This window comes from Mus musculus, chromosome 11 (genome assembly GCF_000001635.26).
Source record: "Mus musculus strain C57BL/6J chromosome 11, GRCm38.p6 C57BL/6J".
Classification (NCBI taxonomy): domain Eukaryota; kingdom Metazoa; phylum Chordata; class Mammalia; order Rodentia; family Muridae; genus Mus; species Mus musculus.
This window is the reverse complement of record NC_000077.6, coordinates 114,784,195-114,809,874: the sequence shown is the minus strand read 5'-3', so window position 1 is coordinate 114,809,874 and position 25,680 is coordinate 114,784,195. Positions and strand designations below refer to the sequence as shown.

Genomic DNA, 25,680 nt, shown 5'->3' with positions numbered 1-25,680 from the left:
GTGGGGATTAGGTGAGAATATTGCCTTCTCTGGTTTCTCTGGGGATGGGAACACCTGACATTTGGAAGAAGCGCTTGTAGCTAAGTCCAGCCCCCTGGTTTGGTTCTCACTGTTGATAAGACAGCTGCTTGCCCCTGATTCCATGCACTCTCTTGTAGTGTCTCAAGGGTTTCCCACCAGGAAGTAAGAAACTCAGTACTGGGCTGGAGAGATAGCTCAGCAGTTAAGAGCACTGACTACTCTTCCAGAAGTCCTGAGTTCAAATCTCCACAACCACATGGTGGCTTACAACCATCTGTAATGCAATCTGGCGCCCTCTTCTGGAACACTGGTATACATGCATCTCATATACATAAAATAAATAAATCTTTAAAAACATACAAACAAACAAAAACAACAACAAAACTCAGTGTATCCTCAAAATCAAGGATAATTTCTGCTTTCCTCCCAGAGACTCCATGTGGGGTGTGGATGGACTGGTCTGAGCTGAGACAGACACCATCCATCCCTTATGGGGGCTCCCTCTTCCCTGTTTGCCTGGCCTTGCACCCCCTCAACCAGAAAAAGAGGCCCAAGTACCCACCCTGTTTGCTGTCAGACTTGGGGCCAGGAACTGAGGTGCATACTGGCACTGGCTGGGTTTGTGTGTCAACTTGACACAGGCTGGAGTTATCACAGAGAAAGGAGCCTCCCTTGAGGAAATGTCTCCATGAGATCCAGCTGTAAAGCATTTTCTCAATTAGTGATAGAGGGTGGGAGGGCCCATTGTGGGTGGTGCCATCCCTGGGCTGGTAGTCCTAGGTTCTAGAAGAGAGCAAGCTGAGCAAGCCAGAGGAAGCAAGCCAGTAATGAGCATCCCTCCATGGCCTCTGCCTCAGCTCCTGCTTCCTGACCTGCTTGAGTTCCTGTCCTGACTTCCTTTGGTGATGAACAGTAGTGTGGAAGTGTAAGCTGAATAAACCCTTTCCTCCCCAGCTTGCTTCTTGGTCATGATGTTTGTGCAGGAATAGAAACCCTGACTAAGACAATACGTTACATATCAAAGCAGTCCTAGCTTCCAGGTTCTCCCAGCATCCCTTACTCTCTGCCTGGCATACCCTACCCCCATCCCTGAAATTTTCCAGTTCTAGGGCTGGGCTGCCCTTCCCCAAGGGGTTCCTCCCTATATAATCCAGACATTTTGGTCTCTCTCACCCCCTTTTCTTCTCTCTGAGATGTGCCCTTTCTCTCTCCCCTATTCCTACCCGATGGTGACTTCCCTGGCCTCAGTCCTTGGGGCCAGTGAATTCGCCCACCTTAGAGTAGCTTCCCAATAAACCTGCCTTTAATATAATGTTATCTGGCTTGAACTGGCTCACTTCACCAGTGGAGAAATAACCTAACACACCCTGCCCTGCACACATCTGTGTATGTGCAGTGGAGACGCTGTTGCTCAGCGCTCACGGTGGCAGTACCTGGCCACCTTGTGCAGGAATTGGGTCAGCTCCCAGAGTCCCAGCTTTTTCCTTCATCTCAGACCTGGTGGCTTAGACCACACATGTAGCTACCGTCATGGGGTACGGTCAGAAGCATGCCACCCCATCCCCAAAGGCCTAGAGAGCAGCAGCCAACGCACACACCAGCACACCAAAGCCACATCAAAACTAGAAATCAACTTTCACTTTGAGCAATCCTGCCACTTCGAGTTTGTGACACACTTGGGGACATTTTGCTTTTTCAGAGCTTAATGGAATTGGGAACGGTGGCCGCGGGTGAAGGATGGCAGCAGTTATCCTTTCTGGATTCTGGGTGTGGCTGAAGGCTCATGTCTGAGTGCCTTAACTCTCTGGATGAGTAAGAGAGGAAGTGCGGGGGCGGTGCGGGCGGGGGGGGGGGGGAGCATTTATTCTGCACCAATTGTGTACCTGGCTTACTCAGCTCTTTAGCTTGTGTCATTCAGCCAGTGGCAACCAAGGTAGGTGGGGGCTTAGTTCAGAGCTCCTATTGAGGAGAGAGGTCAGCTCACCCTGAATAGGAAACAGAAAAGGGCCCCAGCTGGCAACTAATGTGTTTACCCAAGGCCTGCAGCAGGTGGGCGGTCCATCTGCTGAGCTCTTCCTGCTGAGCCCCAGGTTGGTGTGGGGGTAGGCAGCGCCAAGAGGGGACTAGCAGCGGTCAGACTTTTCAACCCCACCCACTCAGCCACTCTGGGTCCTTCCTCCAAGGCTGGGGCGGCAGTGGGGAGGTGTGGGTGGCATGGTGTTTTAGTGTCTAGTACCCTGGGCTAAAAAATGGCAAAGCAAGACTCACAGACCCTCTGTGGTGCTGGTGCAAGGAGAAATTCAGAATTAAATTAGGGTGTCCCAAATCAAAAGGATTGTTTCTCCCTGTCTGGGACAGCCCTGGGGGTGCCCAATGTACATTAATACACTGGGACCTCTGTTTCTTAACTAGGCACCTCCCATGGCTCAGCCAAAACCATCAGCACCCCCGGCCCAGAAAAGGACATCAATGCTGGCCCATAGCTTCCTTTTCAGACTCCAACTTTACCACTGGAAGGCAAAGAGGTCACCAGTTTAGGGAGTGGGAGGCAGGCCAGGTTCACATGAATATGTGCAGCTGTCCATCTGTCTGCCTATCCATCCATCCATCCATCCATCCATCATTCCATTCATCCCTTCAGCTCACATTAGCATTTGCCCCATATGTGCCAGGTGGAAGGCCCCTTACAAAGGGGTGCCCTCGACAGCTGTTATGCCTTGTGGGCCAGCAGAGACCTCTCTTTTCCCCAAAAACCAGCAACTGAGATGGAGATGAAGCTAACCAATAATAGGCTGACTAGTTTTTTTGTTTGTTGTTTTGTTTTGTTTTGTTTTGTTTCTTTTTACCCGGAGTTGCCCAAAGCCAGAGCCTTTTCCTTTCCCCCAGATTGCAAAGTTGGTAACATTTTGATGAATGTCTCCTCAGGCAGTGGTGGCTCACATCTTTAACCCTAGCACTCTGGAGGCAGAGATAGGTGCCTCAGAGGCAGAGAGGCCTCTGAGTTGGAGGACAGCCAAGTCTACACAGGGAAACCAAAGCCAAAACCAAACAACTGCAAAGGTCTCTGTGCAGGTGGCCCTGAGGATGTCTAGCCTGGCCCCTTTAGCTCTACAGCTCTGTCCCTACGGACTTCAGCATGAGTTCCACCACCGTTTGCTTTGGCTGTGACTTTAAGGCGCAAGCCATATGGACATCACAGATGACCTGTCGGACAGTGGCTCTGAAAGTCTTGCTGATGAAGCAATAGAGGCCAAAGTTGACCTCTGTGTTGAGCATGGCCAACATGTTGGCTATGTCCAAGGCCAGGTGGACCCTCCAATCCCGGTGAACAGGGGCCACATACAGATGGTACAGCATGACAATAATACGTGGTGCCCAGAGGAGGGCGAAGAGGGAGGTGACACCCAGGAGGATGGCTGTGCTCTTGCTCACCAATGGCCGCAGCCCTCTCTGGCCTCTCTTCCGTAGCCGAAGGATGATGGCAGAGTTGGTGACCAGGAAAACATTGCAGGGAATGAAGTAGACGATGAGGCAGTGAGCCCACTTGAGGAGTTTGTCCATAGTGCTAGGAGGGTCTGCATCCCTCCACACATCCAGCCACCAGTAGAATGGGATGCCGGTCAGGAGGGTAACGCCAATGACAGCAGCAATAGCGCGGTGGGTCCGGCCTGGGGACGAGGTGGCCCGATGGCGTAGAGGGCGGCACAGGGCATTGTAGCGATCCACCGTGAACAAGACTGCAATCCAGACTGAGGCGTGATTGGCAGCAAACTCCAGGATGTTAGCTGTGCGCACCACGGCCTGGGGCACCTGGCGGGCCAGCACAGCTCCCTGCAGGAGGAAGCCTACGAAGACGATGATCACTTGGGTGACGATATCTGAAGCCGTGAGTGCCAGGAGATAGTGATAGGAGGGTTTCCTGGTCCTGGCAGCAAGACGGGCCAGTGCCACTGAAGTCAGGACGTTGACTGATGGAGATCCATGTCACAGAATGGAGAGGTCAGAAGGATCAGAAGGGTGTTAGTAATGGGATCCTCGAGATGTTTGTGTGGTCCCTTCTACCTGTCACTGCAAGGGACAGTGCTGCCTTCTGTTTCTAGTTCCCTCTTACTCCTTCCTGCAGTACTGGGAACTGAACCCAGGGCCAAGCAAGCGCTATACTACTCCAGTATGCCCTAGTGCATTAGCCTTCTTTTTCACTTTGTATTTTGAGTCAGGGTCTAAGTTGCCCTGGCTGGCCCAGAACTTATATGGTAGCCAGGTAGGCCCTGTCTTTCCTATTTCTTCCTTCCCAGATCCAGGTGGCCTCAAACTCCCTATAGAGTCGAAGATGACCTTGAACCTCTGATCTTCTGCCTGTATCTCCCAAGTGCTAAGATTACAAGTGTGCACTGCTATGCCCAGTTTATGTTGTGCCGGGGATGAAACCCAGGGCTTTGGGCGTGCTAGACAAATACTCATCCAAATGAGCCACAGCCAAGCCCTTCACCTGCTTGCAAGTATAGTTTGAGTGGCAGATCACTCGCCTAGCATGCCGCAGGTCCCCACCCCCACTCCCACCCCCTGAGACAGGGTTTCTCAGTGTAGCCCTGGCTGTCCTGGAACTCACTCTGTAGACTAGGCTGGCCTCCAACTCAGAAATCCACCTGCCTCTGCCTCCCAAGTGCTGAGATTAAAGGCGTGGGCCACCACTGTTTGGCTTCTCTTGCTCTCTCTTGCCCTCTTCCCCTCTGTCCCTTCTCTCCCCATCCCCCCACCCTCCACCCCCCCACTTCATATGTTCATGGCCGGTCTCTCTTCTACACTCTCTTTCCCCCTCCCTTTCTCTGTCTCTACTACCCACACAAATCCCTTTCCCACACCCCCAAGAAAACTCTATTCTATATTACACTTATCATGTGGCTGGCCTTTCAGGGGGATGAGATGCTTCAGCAAAGGCCCCCAGAGGCCCCCTCTTCCCCCACACCATACCGCGCCTCCACCAGACATATCCCTGGCTTCTTTTTCTTTTTATATAAAACACACCAGAGGCTATGGACCAACTTGGTAATACTGGATGGCCTCATCTGCGTGAGCATCTATGCTGGCTTTCCAGCCTAGTCTTTCTCAGGTGTTCTATGTCCCTCAGAGCAGAGGTGTCCTGGGATCCTCTCAGGAATGGGTGTATTTACTAGACTCAGGGGGTACCTCCCAAACAAATCCACTTGGCCTTTTCTACATCAGTGTACACCCCCCACCCCACCCCCATTCAGGTTCCACTCTGCACAGCGGCTACACAGGATCTCGGACAGTGCCACATGGATCCTCTGTGATTTCGCTATCTTGAGAGAATTGGGAATGGCTGATGGATAGCCCTAATTCTGGCTCAGCCTGAGGTCCCCACTCACCAGGCAGCCCCAGGCTCAGCAGGACGCTGTAATAGATGACAGGTATGATACCAGCCACACAGGGTGACCTCTCTGGGCTCTCTGGCCAGTGGCCATCCACACCATCGTATCTTGGGTTACTACCATTGACTGTAGGCAGCAGGGTCACTTGTGGCTGCACAGCTAGGAAGGATCGAAAAGCAGAGGGACGGCAATTGCTTTCTTTTCATTGGGGTTTGATTGACAGCAGCCCCTGCCTGACCCGCCAAGGCAACTTCTATTCAGTGCTGCTCTGAGCAGAGCCCTAGGACAGACCCAGACAAATGCAGTCCCTAACTCTATGGGATCTCACCCCCCCTCCACCCACTGTCTGCTCTCTTATCAATGGGGAGAATCATTGGTAGTGGCGACAACTCTTCCCCCACATCATCATCCCGCCACCACGGAAACCGGCTACCCAGTGGTAGTTGTGGACAGACAGGGGCTGGAGTGGAACAGGAGCAGCTGCACCTTTAATGAAGAAACTGAGCCAAGTCTGACCTGGCTGTGGCTCCCAGGCACTGCTCAGTTCTGTGTCACAGCCAGCCTCTCTCAGGAAAGACTAGTAGGGTTCCCTGCCTTCCTAAGCCTAAGAGCGTCCATCCTCACAGGTTACCACAACTGATGCTCCAACAACCCAGATTGCCCCATGTGGAAACTGAGTCCCAGAGTAAGGTGGTACAGTTGTCTAGGAGCTAGTCTGAAACCAGGACCCCTACACATCTGTGCTGGCCTCTGGTCGCCTCAGATACATTTTGAATCTTTTTAGAATTTAACATACAGCTTTTTCTTTCCTGCTGAAGATAAGCAGAGCTGGGGGGGGGGGCGGGGTAGGAAGCTAGGGCCTCTATCTTACTACTTACTCCTCTCATTTGAAAAAGACTTTACCTGTCTCTGCTCCCTCAAGTCCCATAGTTCTGGGTCCTGGGTCCCACCCAGGTCACCAGCAGCTTTTCCTTGGGATCTTCACAGCCCCTTGCAACATCACCAGCTGTGTCCCTCACACTGGCTCTGTGAGGGAGAGTTATTTGCCCCACGGTTCTCCCCGTAGCTCTGAGTCTGTTGATACAGAGAGTGGGAGAGTGGGAGAGTGGGGGTGGGGAGAGAGGGAAAGAAGGGGGAGGGCCCCAGCCATCCAGCCAGGAACTAGATCCAGTAGGAACAAACAGCACTGGCAGGGAAGGTTTTGCTGGGCAGGGGGCTTCAGGAGAGAAAGGCTGAGGGTAAGGTATGTCTGTGCTTAGGTGGGAGGGGAGGGAGGTGAAACGGCAGGAAGGTGAAAAGGCCTAGTGCCATAGCTGCTGCTCCTGTGCAAGTGTCTATGGTAAACTAGCTCACTCAGTAGGGGCAGCCACACCCGGAAGCTGAGGCTCTTGTGGGAGGCTAACGAATACGAGGAGCCAATTCCATGGGTTCCCAGGTAATGAATGACTCATGCTTGCCAGAAAGGAGGACATTTGTGTCCAGGAACTGAAAGATTTAGCACAAAGCCTTAGAGGAAGGCAGCTGCAGGCAGGGCTTAGATCTCCAGAGTGGTCTCAGGAGCGAGGTTCAAAGGAGTCTCTCACCTGTAGACGCCACAGTGGAAGGGTGGGGTGAAGTCCAGGCTATCCAGAGGACGGGAGATGTTAGAACAAAAGCCAGCAAGAAGCCATGTGCCCTGCTGCCCCGAGAAGGCTGCCCAGGCTGCCTGAGGGGCGAGGAGCACAGAACCCTGTGGTCCAGCAAGCTGCCCAGGCTGCCTGTAGGGCGAGGAGCACAGAACCCTGTGGTCCCTCAAAGCTGTTTTTCCCCTGGACGTGGCGCAGCCAAGCAGCACTCAGGAACACCATTCTCTGGTAAATAAACACCAGCCGGTGCCGGCAATGCTGCAAAGGAGCTGGAATCCGTGGTGAGTAGCTCCCTGCACCTGGGTGAGGAGTAACCAGGTCGACCTACCATGGGCATCAGGACAGACTCCAGTGGTACTACCTGGGGTGCACAACTGAAGTCTACCCTGGAGTCATTTTCCATGGTTGTCTTAGTTACTTTTCTATGGCTGTGAGAAGACACCAGGACCAACGTAACTCTTATAAAAGAAAGCATTTAAGTGGGGATGGCTTACATTTTCAAAGGATTAGCCCATGATCATTATGGTGGGCGGAACAGACAGGCACGATGTCAAATTAGCTGAGAACTTTATATTCTGATCATCAGGTAGCAGGCAGAGAGTGAGACTGGGCCTGGGCTGGGCTTTGGAAGCCTCAAAGCCCCACCCCCAAGGATATACCTCCTCCTGCAAGGCCACTCCTCCTCCTGCAAGGCCACACCTCCTAATTCTTCCCAAACAATTCCACTCCCTGTGGGCTAAGCATGCAAACATATGAGCCTATGAGGGCCATTTCCATGCAGGCCACCACAGTGATCTAGTTTCTGGAAATGTGCTAGCAACTGTGGTGGGAATGACAGGCATTTCCTGGTTCCCTGAGGTAAATCCCATGCCTGGGCTAGAGCCAATCCACCTGATCCTAAGGCTCATTTTTATTCTCACAGTAGAAGCTTGCTGCCTGCCCCTGGTGGCCACACAGGGATCCTGAGAGGATTTCACCAGGCCAGGCCTCCTTGGCGGCAATGAGACTGAGGTAAGTGCTATCTGCTCAGGACAGGTCCCCAGGTATAGTGTTGGGAATTCAGCTCAGAAAAAAACAAGTGTCACAGACAGACTCTGCAGATTTCACCTCCCTGCACCAGGAGGCGGGAGTGAGTTAGAGACTGGGGCTGGAAGGGTCAGTCATGGCTGAGGGCAAGGAGGACTACCTACTCCCCTGTACACTTCCATTTTTATTTTTATTTTGCGGGATGTAAGCATTATAGGGATGTTTTGATGCTCTTCAGGCAGAGCCCAGCGTTCTCCGCTACTGCTCTTCCGTGACCCACACAGATAACCAGAGCCCTGGATCAGGGGTGAGGCAAAGACAGAATAGAGGAGGGAAGCTACATTTGCTAAAAAAAAAAAGGGACACCTTTTCATTTGTGCCTTCAATAGTCTTCGCCCTTGGGTCCCTCCCCATGAAAGGAATCTTTACATCTGTCTGTCTGTCTGTCTATCTACCTATCCATCGTATTTGGGGGAAGCATGGGGGTGGGGAGTTAGCTTGATTCATCTTTTACAGAAGACCCAAGTTCAGTTCCCAGCATTGACATGGGATGGGTTTGTTTTCCCAACACCCATGTCTGATAGCAGCTTCTATGTAACTATAGCTCCAGGGGATCCACACTGTCCTCCAAGCATGCAGCTTGTGTGTGTGTGTTTCTCTCTGTCTCTCTCACTCTGTCTCTATCACTCTCTCTCTCTCTCTCTCTCTGTCTCTCTCTGTCTCTCTCTCTCTCTCTCTCTCTCTCTCACACACACACACAAGTAAAAATTTAAAAATTGCCTTGGAAGGAACTGGAGAGATGCCTCTGCAGTTAAGCGTGCTGGTGGCTCTTCTAGAAGGCAAGGGTTCAATTCCCAGAACTCACATAGCCACTCACAAACATCTGTAAACTCCCTTTCAGGGGATCCAATGTCCTGTCTCCTGTGGGTACTGTATGCACATGGTGGTATGTTTGTAATGCAGTGGCATGATGTGGTGGGAGGGGGTGCTTTAGTGGGCCCATGCTGAGGCACCCTCCCTGCCTCCCCAGGTACCAGCCATACAACTGGTCTAGTATAAAATGAAGGTTTTTTGGGGCATGAGAGAGGAGAGATAAAAAGAAGTAGCTGGCCAGAAACACATTGGGGGAGGGGCCAGAGAGGGAGGGAGGGAGAGAGAAAAAGAGAAAAGGAGAGAGAGAAGCCAGTTCTTTTATAGCAAGCCAGGCTCATACCTGGCTGTTGCTAGGGAAATGTTGGGCGGAGCCTAGCAGAAACGCTAATACAGGGTGCATGGACATACATGTAGGCAAAGATCCATACATATAAATAAGAAAAAAAATTTTTTTCATTGCCTTGGAGTCTTCAAGGTGAAGATGTAGCTTTCTAGACAGAAAATGCTATAATTCAGGGATGTGTGGATTCCAGGACCCTTCATACCCCACAGGAGATGTCATGCTTGTCCTAGCATTGAGCTACACAAAACAAGAACTGGGATCTGCAAGATCTATAACCATGGGGACAGCAATGTCAACACTGACATGCCAGGGAATAGCAGTACCTGACTGGGCATAGGTGGTGGCAGAGTTAGGGCTACCATGTCATCAGTAGGTACATATCCTGTGTAGAACTATTACATGTTTTTGTTTTAATCCCAGGTGTGGGATATGAGGCTGTTTCAGATTGTTCATATCAGCTGACTATGATTTGCCTCGTGCTCTAGCAGAGGCATGAATTTGCCAGCAGCAGATAGTTTCTGCAATTGTGTGATGTTTGGGATTCTGAGGACTTTTCAGAAAAGCTAGGGCTGGGGCTGGAGAGATGGCTCAGCGGTTAAGAGCATTGACTGCTCTTCTGAAGGTCCCGAGTTCAATTCCAGGCAACCACATGATGGCTCACAACCATCCGTAATGAGATCTGGCGCCCTCTTCTGGAGTGTCTAAAGACAGCTACAGTGTACTTACATATAATAAATAAATAAATCTTAAAAAAAAAAAAAAAAAAGCTAGAGCCCTGAGAGGTAGAGAGTTGCTGGTGGATGTTGTTCTTGGTGTGTTCAGTAGTTGTGTACAAAGAAGAAACAACAAGAAGAAGTTAGATATCCTGACAGCAAAGATCAAACTTACCCCAAGGAACTTGATGCCACTAATCAACAGGAAGTAGTCTAACAATTATGTTGCCCCTCTCTAATCTTTGACTTTGTTCATGGATCTCTTTCCTCTATCCTTTTTTCTCTCTTATCTGGTGTTGGGTGAGGGTTTCAAAGGGTAGAAGAAACAAGAATCCACAAAGTAGCCAAATCCAGCTACAATGTTTCCTGTTCTTGGAGAGGGGAGTTTCTTCTTACATTGTATCTATGTCAGTGGCCAGGATGGGCCATTGATAGCCCAAAGGAAGGGACTGTGCCCATAGGCATGCAGCTAATGACCTGGCTGTGAAAGATGTTGTCATCCAACAGCAACATGCCTTGATCTTCCTGGTCCTCAACATCTTTTGCTATCACCAGTTCATCCATCCAGCACTACCTGGAGGAAGCATCCATGGGCCCAATATCTGCTTGTCCCTCCATTGCTCATCCTTAACTTATGGCAGGCCCATTTAGCTAACTGTCTACCTTTTTTTTTTTTAAGATTTATTTTATTATTAATATATGTAAGTACACTGTAGCTGTCTTCAGACACTCCAGAAGAGGGAGTCAGATCTTGTTACAGATGGTTGTGAGCCACCATGTGGTTGCTGGGATTTGAACTCTGGACCTTCGGAAGAGCAGTCGGGTGCTCTTACCCACTGAGCCATCTCACCAGCCCAACTGCCTACCTTTTGTTAACACATGAGGAGACAAGGACCATAGAAGATCAGCATGTTGGTAGGCGTCACAGATGTAGCTGTTGGGATTTGAATTCAGGTGCATTCCTCCTGTTGTCTCCCCCAGGACTGTTCTATTTCACTCCTTCACACAATGTTCTTGGGAATAGAGGCCACTGTAAGCTGCAGCTCCATGGGAGAGAGGTCTGTGGATCAGGTGGCCGGCTGTGTTGGATGGGGAAGGGCGTGATCAGGGGTGAACAGGAGAGAAGTGGTGCCACTGTGAGCCATCCACAGCATATGAGCAACTTTAGGGTGATCCTCTACCATTTTGAGCCCAATCTCTTATAGCCTAGGCTGGCCCTGAGCTCTCTGTATAGCAGAGGCTGACCCTGAATTCCTGCTCCTCCTGCTTCTGTCTCACCAGATCTTTCTTTAATCTTTAGTGGGTCCACTGGGTGTATTGAGCCTGGAACCAATTCCCCAGCGAAGTGAGCCTTTCATGACTGGTCAGAAGACTTTATGAGTGTAAGGAGGCTGCTAGGTAGGGGCAGGCTGGGCCTTAGGTCCACCTCTCCTCCATGTTCCCTCAGGGTCAGTGTCTAGCGTCTGCTCTTTGCCTTTGTGATTCAGAAACTCTCCCTTCCTACCCATGACTATGGAAGTTTACAGTTGCTTCTAGACCCTCTTGAGATACCTTGTTACATGGAGATCGTTTATTGGGGTTGACCTAGCTTCCAAGAAGAGCTACCCTGAGTATATGGACATTTATGCCCATGCTGTGCCTGTCCTTGCTGAGCATAAACAAGTTCCTTAGACAGTGCATACACACCCTGGGCAGGAAGTCACAGTCCGCTGGCTCCTCTCTGGGGACTGTTCTTGCTTGCAAGATCTTTAGACTTGTGCTCAAGGAGTGATAGAGCTTCTAGACCATGGGGTGGTGGGATGGATGGCAGGGAATAAAATGTGGTATTGTCCTTGTGTCACCTTGAAGACTGTGCAGGCTGAGAGCACTCTTCTGTACATATCCGGTCTCAAGACACCCCCTACCACAGATATGTATAAATATATAGCACACACATGCACACATATAGCACACGCTTGCACACACTGTAGCAATGGGAACTTTATTCAGCAAGTCAGTTTTTAAATCATTAGAAGAGAGGCAGGGATGAGGGAAGTTGGAATCATGGGAAGAGTCTGTCAGAGATGGGGAGTGGGAGGTCTTCTTGGTAGCCTGGGACCTCCTGGTCCATCACACTTGAAATGTCAATCATAGATCATAATTCTGAGTATCTATAACAATCTGTTGGTTTGCTTAGGAAACAGAATGTTCAGTCCTGCCCTTGGGAATTCTAGGTCCTTAGAGGAACATGGGAGATGCCAGTGCAGGTAGACCAGGCATCAAGAGAGTCTAATGGGGGTCTCCAAGAACGGGGCTGACGCACGCTTACTGAGCAACAATCATTCCTGTTGATGGGCATTGTGCCTGGGAGTGACACTGCCTCATTGGCTGGACAGCCCTGTCCCACATAGGCTCTGTCTGCCTCAATTGAACCTAGGTGTTGTACAGTTTAAGGGACGGGTAGACGGACAGCCACTGGAGGGACCATGGTGCCTCTGAACAAGGAAGAGCAGGCGTGAGAGTTCAGTCAGCTGGGAGGCGTTTCTGCTAAGCCGGACAGCTGATTCTGCCAACCCAGACAACATTGGTGCCAGACCCAGTTTTTGCTTTCTCTGTGGCTCCAGGAGGAGGTGACGCTGTTGGGTCTTTGCACCGGAAAGAGATGGAACTCAATGCATGAAGCTAGCTCCTGGGATCCAAAGAGCCAGGGCAAGAAGTTCCAGCCCATCTCCAGAGCAGGGTCTGGCCTCTGAGAAACCCAGATTTCCCAGGATCCTCTGACTTCCATGTTTCAGCCTTAAGGGGGTCCCTCTCGTAAGGAAGTGGGAAAAAATTCCTGTTGATTCTATGTAAAGGTGAGGTCTCAACACACACATGCATACACACACACACACACACACACACATATGCACCACAATGCCCCCTACGTGTGTACACATACACACGTACACACGTGTATACACACATGCACACATACACACAAATGCAAAGACACATGCATATAAACACATGTACACACAGACATATGCATCACCCACACAGACATGAACACACATATACAGGACTCCACAGCCCACCCTCCCCTTCTCCATTGCCTTTGTTTTAGGACAGTTCTCTGTACTATCTAGCTGAGACTGCAATCTAGCTCCCTGCCTCAATTTCCCTACACATGGACTATGGTGCTAGGTTTGTTACACGCCTTCTTGGAACTTTGGGAAGGGAAAGGCTGGAATTTAGGTAGAAGCTGGTGGAAGGCACCTTCCAGGGAGGGGAACCTTGAAATGATGGGCCATGCATAGGCTTGAACTAAAGACTTGGGCTGTCTTGGTAGAGAAACAGGCTGTGTTCCTAGAGCAAGGGCCATAGTACAGTGTCCCTGGTGTGAGATAGTCGGTCCCTCTGTAGCTTTTCTAAAGGCCTGTCACCCTCCCCAGAGCATGACGGGAACTTTCTGAAACAAACGGCATGAGAATAATTCTCATTACCCCATACCCCTATTAAAGGTCCTTATCCTCCCCTCTGGATGACTGGCCCACCCTAAAATGGGGGTGGGGGAGGAATAGAGCCCTGAGCCAGCTCTTCCCTGCCTCTTCCAGGCTCTCCCTTTGTAGCCAGCTCACCAGGACACTGCCAAGTATGCTCTGTGCCAGGATGGAGGCTGGGCCTGGGGGCTGGGGCCCTAAGGGTTGGTGACTGCCAGGGGTCCTGAAGCCCTTTGCTTGCCCTTCAGAGAGCTTAAAACTTCCCGGGAGAGGAACAGCTAGCTTTGCTGGGTTGTCTGAAGAGGTGGGGGAGGAGGGTGTCCGGATCTGTTCCCCTTGGGGGCCCAGGCCAACACAATAGCCCCTGGGGCTGCCACACTCTGGCTTAAGTAGTTGCCTAGGCAACAGCAGGGACCAGCTTCAACCAATCCATGGCAGAGACTGGTAGGGGGAGGGAGGTTAGGAGGGAAGCGGGTACTGTCCCCTTGCTGGATCCTATATAAGGAGGAGGGATGGGATCGGAGTGCTCTGGACTTGACTGTCCCTCCAGTGGACTTAGGGACAGAGCACAAAGATGCTTAGAAAAGGTTCCTGCAAGCCTGGGTCCTGGGGCAGCTTCTGGGCTATTCTGGCCTTGGTGGGACTGGTCACTCGTGCAGGTGAGTGGAAAGTACGGGGATCAGGTGCCTGGTAAGGAAAAAGGTAAGGGTTGGGGGCAGGAACTTCTGCTAGGAGCTACATAGAGCTGGCCAGGAGGTGGAGCCAGCCAGCCAGCCCCAGAGAACACGGAGAGACTGGACCTCTCCAAAGACAGAGAGAAAGGGGCACATAGCCTTCCAGGGAAAGAGGCTGGGCAGCAGGCAGGAGTCTTAATGACAAAAAGACCCTCTATTGTTCATTGTCTCCGACAGCTGGGTCCAGGCAGAGGCTGCAAGAGAACGCCATCAGCATTTAGGTCTTTCGGAGTGACAGCTGGGGAGGCGGGGCTAGGAGGCGGGGCTGGGAAATTCACCACCAGCAGCTGCTCCCTCTCTCCCCTGCTGGGTCTCCCTCTCCCACACACAGATGCTCACTCTTGTGAGCCTTCCTTTCAACGATCCACACATAGGCCCTGTGCCCACTCTGTGTGTGTGTGTGTGTGTGTGTGTACACAAGAGCTGCCTGCTGGTGCCCTTCTGCAATTGTCAGACTATTAACCGCCTGCTTTTCCCAGTTTGCAAGGCTCACTGCACTGCTCAGTCTAGGGGGGTGTCTTTTCTATAACTCAGCATGTGTCCCTATCTGACCCCAGAGCTGCCCTGAGAACACAAGAAACAGGCCTCCCTGGAAGGGAGATGCTAGCTTCAACACTGTTACCCCTGGAATCCTATTCCTTCACTGTTCACCCAAGTTACTTCATTGGGTCCCTTACTGTCTCACCGAGTAGGGCCGGGGCAGTGCTCCTCATTGTGGAGTGGTGATGCAATCCTGTAATCCCAGCACAAAGGATGGAGGAGGGAGAAGGATCAAGAGTTCAAGCCCAACCTCAGCTAATCATGAATTCAAGGCTAGCCTGAACTATAAGAGACCCCATCTCAAAAAACTAAAAAGAGAACAAACAAACAAACAAAGACAGAAAGAAACGCTATGCCTGCTGTCCCTGGCCCTGAGCTCCACCTGGTCATTCCCGCCCAGGTCTTTAGGGCTGGCTGTATTCCTTTGTCTCTGGCTGGTTCCAGGCTGCTCACTTGTGCATTTATTTATTTTTAAAATTGATTTGTGTGTGTGTGTGTGTGTGTGTGTGTGTGTGTGTGTGTGTGTGTGTGTGCTTAACACTTGATCTAGTACTGGCTATGGAGTCCAGGCTGGCCTTGAACTCCCCACCCTTTCCTGTGTGTATTTACTATGTGTCTGTTCTGCCCCCTTGAGCTTTCCTGAGTATGAGAACTGGGTTAGGTTCATTCAATGCCACATGGCAGCCACGTAAGTTCTCAGTACCCAAGGCTGTGCCACCTCTGACCGGTTTTGTCACCCTCCCCCTGGGGACCAAGTGCCATGGACATCAATAGGTTCACAGAAACATTAACTAGTCCACGACTTCTGCCTGACCCGAACATATTCTGCTAAGAACGTACCCCAAGTCTGCCTGGGGCCAACATGCTCACTCAGCATGAGCTAGCTTGTGGACACTCATGTAGGCTCCCCACCCTTCTCCCACACAGTGCCACCGTGCCACCAGTAGGTCCCTCTGCAGTCTTAGCTGGAAGCACCAGGCCGGGTGCCCTCTCAGGCTCTGCCATGTCCCTTCCTGCTGCAGCTCAGAGAGCCGATGTGGGTGGGGAGGCAGCAGGCACCGCCATCAACCACTCCCACATGCTGCTCCAGCGACTGCAGGACCTGCTGCGCCAGGGCAATGCCAGTGATGTCATCCTGCGGGTCCAGGCTGTGGGCACCGACGAGGTCCGAGCCTTCCACACCCATCGCCTGTTGCTGGGGCTGCACAGTGAGCTGTTCCGGGAGCTGCTGAGCAACCAGAGTGAGGTTATGCTGCGGGAGTCCCGGGACTGTGCTGCTGTCTTTGACAAGTTCATCAGGTACATAGGGGAAGGGCACCGTCCTGCATCCTGTCCTGCATCCTGTCCGTGGCTCCCTGTCTCTCCACCTTCAGGGGCGCAGAAGTCTGGCCTTACTGGTTATTATATCGACTTTCAAAAGTCCTAGCATGACATACAACACAGGCTTCCTTTATCCCTCCTTCCGATGCCCTCCCTGTTGTGGCCTGTGTCCCTTTCTGGCCTTTGGGAGTCCCTTCTGAGCTACTTCCAAACCCAGCCAAGAGCACTGATAGAATCAACAGATTCTTAGTTGGTCCCAAGTGTCTTCAATGGCCACAAGACTTTGAAACCACAGGGCTAAGGAGCAGAAAGGTCAACAGGCTCGGTCACCTCTCTCCTTCTTGCATAGGGAAAGACTGTAAAATGCTCTAAGGAGGTAACCCCGCTCTAAGGGCTCAGACAAGGTGGCTGCAGGATTCCAGACAACACCCCCAAGTTCCAGGCAACAGGAAGAGGGATAAAACAGAAGGGTTTCACATAGAGCCAAGCGGGGTGCTGTGTGCCAGTGGGACTGTCAGGAAGAATGAGGCAAGGGGGTGGGCAGCACTGTAAGAGAGCCAGGGACAGTAAAATGGCTGAGAGGGAGAGGGAATCCAGACAGCTGAAAAGCCTAAGCAAAGAGAAGCCGACAGGGAACAGGAAGTAGCCTGGGTTGCCTGTGTGCTGTGTAACGAGATTTTTTCTGAGCCTCTCACAGTGACAACATTCTGGAGGTGGGCTCTTCCCCTTTCTTAGGCATCTTGGGATTCCTAAATTAAAGGACTTGCCTTCTCTAGCAGCAAGGAGGAAGTCAGATAGGCATCTAAATCCAGACTGTGTGGATACCAAGGTTACTGGCGGCCTCTTATGGTTTGAGCTTAGAGTTAGCTATGAAGTAGATGCTTAGTAAATACATGTGATTTTCACAGCACCAGAAGCTAAAGATGTCTGAACAGGCCAGGAGGGAACTTAAGAAGAAAACATAGGAAGCCTCAAGGTCCATTCATCCTGTTTGTTTCTTACAAAAATGGCTGTGTCCCCTTTGGGTTCTGGGGAAACTTGCAAGGGTAGTGTGGGTGGCCTTGACAATACTCAGTCCCGCCGATCTTCCTATCTCTAATTTTTTAAATCATATTATTAGCATGTGTGTCTGTATGAGTGTATGCCACATGTAAATGGGTACCCTGCTCCAGCCAGAAGAAGGCTGGAGTTACAGATGGTTTCCAAGGCACCCAATGTGGACTCTGGAGCCCGAACTCTGGTGCTCTGGACAAGTGCTCTTAACTGCTGTGCCCTCTCAGCGGGCCCCTCTCCAATTCCCTTCCAGGTATTTGTACTGTGGTGAGCTGACTGTACTGCTGGCCCAGGCTATCCCGCTGCACAGGCTGGCCACCAAGTACCGAGTAGCATCCTTGCAGCGAGGCGTGGCCGACTACATGCGCGCACACCTGGCGGGAGGCGTGGGCCCCGCTGTGGGCTGGTACCACTACGCTGTTAGCACCGGGGATGAGGCTCTGCGCGAGAGCTGCCTGCAGTTCCTGGCTTGGAACCTTTCTGCCGTGGCGGGGAGCGCGGAGTGGGGAGCCGTGAGCCCCGAGTTGCTGGCGCAGCTCCTGCAGCGCTCGGACCTGGTGCTGCAGGATGAGCTGGAGCTGTTCCACGCGCTGGAGGCGTGGCTGGGCCGCGCGCGGCCGCCCCCCACCGTGGCCGAGCGAGCGCTGCGCGCCATCCGCTACCCGATGATTCCGCCTGCACAGCTTTTCCAGCTGCAGGCGCGCTCGGCCGCGCTGGCGCGCCACGGCCCGGCGGTGGCAGATCTCTTGCTGCAGGCTTACCAGTTCCACGCCGCCTCGCCGTTGCATTACGCCAAGTTTTTTCACGTGAACGGCAGCGCCTTTCTGCCGCGCAACTACCTCGCCCCAGCCTGGGGCGCCCCGTGGGTCATCAACAACCCGGCTCGCGACGATCGCAGCACCAGTTTCCAGACGCAGTTGGGACCCAGTGGTCATGACGCGGGTCGCCGGATTACCTGGAACGTGCTCTTCTCCCCGCGCTGGCTGCCCGTCAGCTTGCGGCCGGTCTACGCGGACGCCGCGGGCACCGCGCTGCCTGCCGCGCGCCCCGAGGACGGGAGGCCGCGACTAGTGGTCACGCCAGCTAGCAGCGGTGGCGATGCGGCGGGCGTGAGCTTCCAGAAGACAGTGCTGGTGGGTGCGCGCCATCAGGGCCGCCTCCTGGTGCGCCACGCCTACAGCTTCCATCAAAGCAGCGAAGAAGCTGGCGACTTCCTGGCCCACGCAGATCTGCAGAGGCGCAACTCGGAATACCTGGTGGAGAATGCGCTGCATCTCCATCTCATTGTCAAGCCGGTGTACCACACCCTCATCCGGACTCCCAGTTAACCTCTGGATTGAGAAATAAGGCTAGGCCTGGATGGCGCACCAGGGTGTCAAAGTGACTGTTGGCCCGGGCCTTGGGTGATCAGGTGCAGCCGGTTGGGACTAGGGTGGAAGGCAGGTGAATGTGGTAGACAAAATGGCTGTGGTTTCAGGAGTGCCTTCTCCAGCTAATTTGAAGGCAGCATTCTTGGTACAGAATAAACCGATGCTCAGAGGGGCCAGGTACTGAAGCAACTCCCGGGTCTCAAAAAATGTCTGGGGTTCACATACCCTCCACTAGCTCCTCCCTGCCAGACACCCCACCTGGACATCAATTAGGGCGGGGAAGATTGATTGCCAGGGCTTTGGTCCTGGCAATCTCCCTCTTGGATAGGAACTTCCACATTTGAGCCGAGGTGCTCTCTGAGCTGCAGTCTCCAGGGGGCAGCAGCCCCTGTGGCTTGTGGGACATTCTGCCACTGCCCTTCAAGTCCCTGGCCTTAGTGAAGGGTCCAGGGTAGTGGAAAGGTCTTGAGAGAGGGCGGAAAACTAGACCTAGCTCTAGCCCCATTTTTTTCTGGAGAGGGAGAGTCTTGGCAACTTGAAGAAAAAACATTCCCCAGTTGTGTGTAGGTTTGGGCCATGGGAGATGAGGCTCTGGGAGAGAAAGGGCCAGGATCTGGACCAGTCTGAGTCCCCACGCTGCACATTCCACAGCTCCCAACACAGCCGTCAAAACCCCAGTAGGACTTTATTTGAAAGAAAGGCAAAAAGAAAAAAAAAAAAAAAGCAACAGAGAAGTTACAAAACCAGATTCCCTCCCCACCCCTCCCCTCCCTACTTGAAGTCCTGTGGGCTCCTCCCCCATCCCCCACCTTCAGCCAGGCCCAGGGGTGGGCCCAGGGATCCCTCTCACCAACAGCTCCTCTCCCCCATTGCCGAAGCCGAGACTGGCCCCAGGTCTGTACAAGTTTTTGGCAATAATGCTCTGTCCCAGGCTGGGAAGCCGGGCCTCTGGGACTCACCTCCCTCTCTAGTGGCAGGGTGAACACGGCAGAGTTCTGCAGATAACTCTACCGTTTCCGGGTCATGGGAGCCCAGTCCGCTAAACTCTTGCTCTATGGGATCCCCATCTGCCCAGCTTCCACCTCCTAGTCCCTGCTACACCCCGTTCAGTCTTGGGGTTCAGAATAATAGGTGCCTGGGTCCCTCAGTTATGCTGGAGGCGTCCATCTTTGCCAAAGGTGCTTGAGCCATGGGGTAGGCTGGGCCCACGTGTAGCTCTACGGGAAACACCGGCTTGGTTGGGGGCAACAAGAAGGGGTGAAGGGTTTCCAGATCCTATGACAGGAGAAAAGGCAGCACTAGTTGAGGAATTTCTTTCCTCCCCTACCTCCCAGAGGTCTTGAACTCCTAAGGGGACCAATCCCAGTTTGCAAACCCCACCCAGTACTGCTCCTTGAAGCATGCTTCTAGATCCAGCCAGGCCTGTGTGTTTCCCCTCTCAAGGTCAAGGTCTCTCCCACCCCAGTCCCTTTTTGGTTAGTACTGACCTGTGTTCTGGTTTGGAGGAAATTTGACCTTGGCCAGAGGCAGAGAGACTTTTCCCAGATGCCTGACACCAGGAGATGGCCGCCCACACGCCGGCATCCGGCGATCTGAAAGGCCCTCGGAGGGACGAGGTCCCAGTAGGTGTGTCTTGGGACGGGACAGCTGTACAGATGGAAAACAGCGGAATGGAGTGGAGAGATGTCCAGAGCTCACCTACAGAACCCGGTCCTAGCTACTTTATTTGGGGGTGATAGTTGTGTCAGGGCTCTAAGCGTAGTGAAGGGCTGGAAGTGTCCTGTTGCTTCTGGAGGGTGCTAGCCCGCAGACGCCCACACATTAGTAACGGGTGCAAACATTTCACCCCTGCCCTTTGCCTCACCCCTTGTCCTGTGACCTCAAAGGACCGAGACCTCCGCTTCCTCCTCTTCGCTTCCAGTGACTCCTCCCTTTTTTTGCTGAGGCATTTCTTCTGGCCACGCACCCAGGACCCAGTGCCATCACCTCGAGGTCCTACCGCCCTGGAGGGGCCCTCGCCTGTGCTGCTAGATAGATTGTCCTCGCTGATGGCATGCTGCAGTGTCGGGCTGGGCGGCCGCTTGCAGGCCAGTTGCCCGGGTGGGCGAGCATCATCAGCCTCGCTCAACGAGTGCAGGGATAGGCTGCTGCGCTCTGTGGCAGGTGCCAGCAGGTGGCGCCCTTCCGTTCCCAGGGCCCGGGAGCGCCGCTGGGCGGCCTTCACCGAGATACACTTGGTCCGCGTCAGGATCTCTTTCCTCTCTAAAGCAGATACCAAATACAAGGTCAAGGCCACCTCCCACACCTCTTCCTCACAATTCAAAAGTGAGCAAAAGCCAGGACTCACAGAATTCACCTCCAGAACTCTAACTCACTGACTCTGAGAAGCTTTGGGCGAACCCTGGGGACCTTAATTTCATTTGTAAATGAGATTGTGAAATGAATACTCTGGGGCTCCTTCAAAGATGAACTGAGACACTGGGAGTCTGGACTGGTGTCATAGGCTTGTAATCTTAGTTCCTCCGGAGACTGAGGCAGGAAGATCAAAAGCTTAAGGCTGTCTGGCCATGGCTGTGCAAACTTTTAATCCCAGCACTTGGAAGGCAGAAGCAGGGGGTCTCTGTGAATTCGACCATAGTAAGTTCCAGGTTAGCCTAAGCTACATAGTTAAACCCTGTCTCAGGAGAAGAGGAGGAGGAGGAGGAGGAAGAGAAGGTAGAGGTGAAGGAGGAGGAGGGAGAGGAGGTGGAAGAGGAAGAGGAGGGGGGAGGGGAGGAGGAGGGAGAGGAGGAGGAAGAGGGAGAGGAGGAAAAGGAAGAGGAGGCCTGCCAACCCATGCAACTTAGATCTTAAAGTGAACAACAAGATTAAAAGTGAGCCAGGTGGTGGTGGCGGCACCTGCCTTTAATCCCAGCCTATTGTGTGTGAGGTCCTAGGGTCAATTCCTAGCACCCCCTCCAAAAAACCCTCACATATTTTAGACAGTGGGTTTAGTCTATCTGTCTGTCTAGGGATCAGGGATGGATTAGATTTTAGAATTTGCTACTGCATTATCTAGTGGGGAGGGGGGTAGGCATCACCATTTTAATTTCTAATTGTACCCCATCTTCTGCGTGTCCCTGAAGAGGTGGCTAGTCCTTCTGATAAAGCCAGTGAATGGGGGACCTTCAGCAGGGCCAGGGAGCATCTGAGCAGTCTACACGTTGTCAGGCGGGGTGGGGGGGGGCAGGGCAGGCACACTCACCTTTATGGGACAGAAGGATCTCTGACAGGTTCTCGCTGCTCTCCGGGGAAGAGTTGATCTGGCTGCCCAGGCTGTCCTGTGGTGGGGCCTAGGGGTGAGTTGTTTGGAAAGGGAAAGACCTTGAAGACACCAGGGACTCTGCACTGCAGTCTGCAGAGGCCATGTGGCCTTTTGAGGTGCTAGGCCTTTTGGAAGGATTCAACCCACTGCTGGGCATCCAGAGCTCACCTCCTGGGTCACCAGGCTGCCCACCTGGATGGGGGGCGGAGTAGGCACAGAGGAGCTCTTCACCTGCCAGGCCCTGGGACTGGCCTTGAACACATGGTAGGACTCACTGCAGTTGGCACAGGAACAGGAGGAGGCAGCTGTCGACCAGGCTAGTCACACCAAAGTCCACCCACCCCCACCCTAGAGAAGAGCCTGTTGGTGCCAATGGGGGGCCGGGGGAGAAGCCACAAATCCTGGCTGCAGACCCATGCCACAGCTTTAAGTGCTTCTAGCTCCATCTTCCCCACTCTAAGCCCTCACCTGTCTGTGCCAAGTGGGGGTAGGGTGTTGTTTTGGGGGCGCTGGGCCTCAGAACTTAGCGTCTTCACACTCTCCAGGTCAGAGTCTGGGGTCAGTGTGGCCCCTGCTGGAGTGATTTTGGGCAAGGAGCTGTCCTGTGTGTGTGATGGGAAGGCAGAGGGGTAACGACAAGAGTGAAGAGTCAGAAGACTAGGCCTTGAACCAGGAACAACACAGAGCCATAGGGCTGTAAGATGGGGGGTGGGAGTGAAGGGCACTGGGCCTGTGCTCTGGGTCCCCAGCAAGCTGGGACCATTAGGCAGCCTCAGTGACACAGCTCAATGGCCTGGTCCTTTAGAGCATCCACCGGTTCCTTGATATTTAGAAATTAATTCATGAATTAAGCCATCCATCCATCCATCCATCCATCCATCCATCCATCCATCCATCCATGTATTGTTTGAGATAGAATCTTGTTGTACAGTGGTGGCTGATCTTTCTAACCTCCTGCCTCAGCCTCACAACTGTTGGGATAGACTAGTTGACTAGTAGTCACTTGGTGACATCACAGATGACAGTCATGACCTGTGACTCTAGGTTGGGAAAATAGCCAGGCCAGGTAGTAATGCCCAGGAATGGGGGAATCTCATCTAGGCTTGGGAAGGTGGGAGAGGAGGAGGGAGGGGGAAGGGAAGGAGAAAGAAGGAGGGAGGGGAAGGAGGAAGACCAACTCCTCTTGGAACTTGGCTGAACTGGTAGGATTCCCCAAGTCAGCGAATTTGGGTCGGCTCACACGCCCACCTGCAGGGCTCTGGAGGCCACTCGGTCCATGATGGTGGCCCGCTCCAGGCTGCCCTCTTCCAGTTCCCGAAGGTAGACTTCGTAGAGTTCCTCCAGGTGCCGGGGAACCTCCAGATTGTAGTCTGTCCGGGGAAAGGGGAGATGAGAATTTGGCCTGGGCTCTCAGCCCCAACGACAAAGTCCCAGGCCCGTGCGGTTGGGCCCTACCGTCGATGATCTGCCGCTGGCCCTGGATGATCTCATCGCAGAGGCTGCGGTGCTGCTCCAGGCGGCGCACAGCCTCGCGGCGGTGGCGCAGAGCGCTGTCGCGGAGCAGAGCGTGCGACTGCATCTCGGTGTTTTCCACCTCCAGCTCGTGCACGCGGCACAGCAGGCTGAGCACCTCGCGCTGCTCCTCCGAGCCGATGCGGCGCGGCAGCGTCTCTTCCAGGCGCCGGCCACGCGCACGCAGCTCTCGGCAGCGCTGCTCCAGCGCCAGCTGCGGGAGGGCGGCACGGGTCAGCACCAGACCAGTCCCACCGGTCCAGACAGGCCCTGGTCTCAGGCCTTCTGGCTGGTACTCCAAGTATAGGTTAGCCCTTCTAAGCTTATTTTGGATGTTGCAAGTAGTTGGCGCCTTTGTGCCCACTTGACTCAACCATGCCCTGTGACATCCCTAATTCCAACTCAGAAGGTGAAAATCTATTATTATACTGGTACCATGTTCTTAGTTCTTGCTTTATGCCAAGTATTAGTTTAACTGTCTCTAGCGACCCCTTTTGGACATCACCACGGCTGCTCCCATTCTAGAGATGAGAAGTATGACGTACACAGAGATGTAGAGACCTGGACACCCAAGATTTGTGGCCTGAGCTCGCTGGGTCTCCCTCTTCCCAGCCCTCTGCCTCCTCGTCCCCAGCCCTCCGCCCCCAAGCCCCGTACACCTTCTCTTTGCGCAACTTCTTCTGTTCGCCCACCAGGGCAGCGATGTTTTCACGGGCTGATGCCACTTCAGGTGGCTCCAGGTTATCTGGCTCATCGCCTGTGTCCGAGTCCTTCTCACTGTCCTCTTTGGTGTAGGACTCCTTCCTTCGCTCCTCCCGCCACTTGAGAGCCCTTCGTGACTTCTCGTGCTCCCAGCTGCCAGCATTTCCCCCACGAGAGACACAAGATTCAGCTCATTTGTGTTTCTATGCTCCAGGCTCCTCCATGCCAAACCTGAACCTGGGTGGGTCTAAAGGGTCCCGGGATAGGGGCGAGCATACCCGGCGATGGTGAGGAGGTGACGGGAGGTGTCAATCTGGACTTCCATGGCCTGGTTCTCCAGCTCCAGCAGGCGCCGGCGCACATCCATCTGCTCGTGGAAGGCGCTGATGAGTTGCTCCCGAAGCTGTCCCATCTCCGCGGGCCCTTCCTGCCCGCTGTGTAGCTGAACCTCAGCTGCCGGGTGAGAGTGGTGTGGACAGAGGGGCCACCAGCTCAGGCCCATCTGAGGCTCTGGCCCTCAGCTTCGTCCTAGACCAGTGCTTCTCCTTCCAAATTCTCAGATTCCTTTCCTCCCACGCCCGCATCACATCTGACTGCAGTGACTGGCTCTTCTGCTAGCCCTCACAGAACCCTTGTGTCAAGGATTTTTTTTCCCTATCGTCTTTTAGAATGCCTGTTTCTCTGGCATCTTTTAGAAAACCATCGCAGTGAACACGCAAGTCTCAGTGAGTGGTACGCCTGTCGGGCGGCTCCTATATAATATCCTCACACCATCCCACCCCATCTCCGGCTCTGCAAAGCAAACAGTGTGGTCCCATTTTACAGGGGAAGGCTCCAGGATAACTAGCAGAGGCCACTCAGCCAAGAGGAGCCAGGGTTAATGCTACCTCGTCCTATAACCCCATAAGGTCACTTGGAGAGCGCTGCTGAGACCAGCTCAGGCCTCCAGAGACACAGGCCCCTCTACATACCTTGGATGTGGCGGATGTCACCCCTGTCCAGTTTGCCCCGGGCCTGACCCCGCCCAGCCTGCTGGTCGATCTTGCACTTGAGTCTCTGGATCTCGCCTCTCAGATCAGCGATGATGCTGGTGTACTGAGCGATGTGGTAGGAGACGTTGAGCAGGTTCTGCTTCACCTACAGGGAGCCCAGGATGAGGCGTGAAGGGGTACAGTCACCCCAGGAACCAGCCTCCCTTTCTCTTCCACTGCCCCTTTTAAAAAGGACTTATTTTATTTGTATGAGTATTTTGCTTCCACGCGTTATACATACATGCCCTGTGCATGTCTGGTGCCATAGATCCCATGGAACTGGAATTAGAGACAGTTGTGAGCTGCCATGTGGGTGCTGGGAATTGAACCCAGGTCCTCTGGAAGAACAGCCAGTGCTCCTAACTGCTGAGCCATCTCTCCAGCCCCTCTCATTCTTTCCCTTTGCCAGTTCTTTTCAACGACAGCAATGGTCTCCTTGCCTCCGTCCCCACAGCCTCCTGTCACATCTGCATGCCTCTGCTAGCTCTGAATCCCTAAAGTTCTACTCTTACTCACTGGCTCCCTATTTCCTACGGAGCTCATTTCTTCACCTGGTATTGAGGTCTTGCTACTCATATTCTTTTCTTTCTTTCTTTTGATTTTACTTTCATTTTTAGTTTATGTGTATGTGTCTGTGTGGGACTGTGTACCTATGACTGTGG

General features: G+C 53.1%; 3 protein-coding genes across 10 annotated transcripts in view; 1 reads left to right on the top strand and 2 right to left on the bottom strand.

Annotated features, from left to right (window-relative positions):
* Nucleotides 1-3,129: 3,129 nt before the first annotated feature.
* Nucleotides 3,130-10,951, bottom strand: Gpr142 (G protein-coupled receptor 142). Of its 3 annotated transcripts, none has more exons than NM_001346772.1 (3): nucleotides 10,858-10,951; nucleotides 5,409-5,570; nucleotides 3,130-3,989 (listed from the first exon to the last, which is right to left on the bottom strand). In NM_001346772.1, exons 1-3 carry the CDS (start codon nucleotides 10,949-10,951, stop codon nucleotides 3,130-3,132), a joined length of 1,116 nt encoding a protein of 371 aa, NP_001333701.1. The 3 variants fall into 3 exon arrangements, with proteins under 3 accessions (NP_001333701.1, NP_861414.1, NP_001366026.1); NM_181749.1 differs by having other exon boundaries at nucleotides 3,130-3,971; NM_001379097.1 differs by lacking the exon at nucleotides 10,858-10,951 and adding an exon at nucleotides 6,315-6,339.
* Btbd17 (BTB (POZ) domain containing 17) lies at nucleotides 7,959-19,206 on the top strand. 5 transcript variants are annotated; one of them, XM_006534280.1, is made up of 3 exons: nucleotides 7,959-8,047; nucleotides 15,749-16,025; nucleotides 17,353-18,658. In XM_006534280.1, the coding sequence occupies exons 2-3, from the start codon at nucleotides 15,805-15,807 to the stop codon at nucleotides 18,425-18,427; spliced, it is 1,296 nt and encodes a 431-aa protein (XP_006534343.1). In that variant the 5' UTR covers nucleotides 7,959-8,047; nucleotides 15,749-15,804; the 3' UTR covers nucleotides 18,428-18,658. The 5 variants fall into 5 exon arrangements, with proteins under 5 accessions (XP_006534343.1, XP_017170266.1, XP_006534341.1 ...); XM_017314777.1 differs by having other exon boundaries at nucleotides 8,022-8,047; nucleotides 15,654-16,025; XM_006534278.4 differs by lacking the exon at nucleotides 7,959-8,047 and adding an exon at nucleotides 11,962-14,111 and having other exon boundaries at nucleotides 15,817-16,025.
* Nucleotides 18,709-25,680, bottom strand: part of Kif19a (kinesin family member 19A) — a 26,197-nt gene continuing 19,225 nt past the window's right edge. Inside the window, exons 7-17 of one of the 2 annotated variants that reach the window (XM_006533507.4) lie at nucleotides 24,959-25,124; nucleotides 24,266-24,440; nucleotides 23,945-24,140; nucleotides 23,229-23,499; nucleotides 23,022-23,143; nucleotides 22,242-22,375; nucleotides 21,942-22,047; nucleotides 21,714-21,801; nucleotides 20,334-20,731; nucleotides 19,957-20,116; nucleotides 18,709-19,744 (exon numbers count right to left, since the gene is read on the bottom strand). In XM_006533507.4, the coding sequence (XP_006533570.1) occupies nucleotides 19,614-19,744; nucleotides 19,957-20,116; nucleotides 20,334-20,731; nucleotides 21,714-21,801; nucleotides 21,942-22,047; nucleotides 22,242-22,375; nucleotides 23,022-23,143; nucleotides 23,229-23,499; nucleotides 23,945-24,140; nucleotides 24,266-24,440; nucleotides 24,959-25,124 (1,947 nt within the window). In that variant the 3' untranslated portion in view covers nucleotides 18,709-19,613. The remainder of the gene's footprint in view (nucleotides 19,745-19,956; nucleotides 20,117-20,333; nucleotides 20,732-21,713; nucleotides 21,802-21,941; nucleotides 22,048-22,241; nucleotides 22,376-23,021; nucleotides 23,144-23,228; nucleotides 23,500-23,944; nucleotides 24,141-24,265; nucleotides 24,441-24,958; nucleotides 25,125-25,680) is intronic. The other variant, NM_001102615.1, reaches the window with a different exon arrangement.

Coding starts and splice junctions, on each gene's coding strand:
- Btbd17 (XM_017314777.1), top strand. Junction 16,026..17,352: donor GTCTTTGACAAGTTCATCAG/GTACATAGGGGA, acceptor ATTCCCTTCCAG/GTATTTGTACTGTGGTGAGC.
- Gpr142 (NM_001346772.1), bottom strand. CDS start 10,951: ATGCACCTGAATTCAAATCCCAACAGCTACATCTGTGACGCCTACCAA. Junction 5,571..10,857: donor TCCTCATGTGTTAACAAAAG/GTAGGCAGTTGG, acceptor GATCCTTCCTAG/CTGTGCAGCCACAAGTGACC. Junction 3,990..5,408: donor GCTGAGCCTGGGGCTGCCTG/GTGAGTGGGGAC, acceptor GATCTCCATCAG/TCAACGTCCTGACTTCAGTG.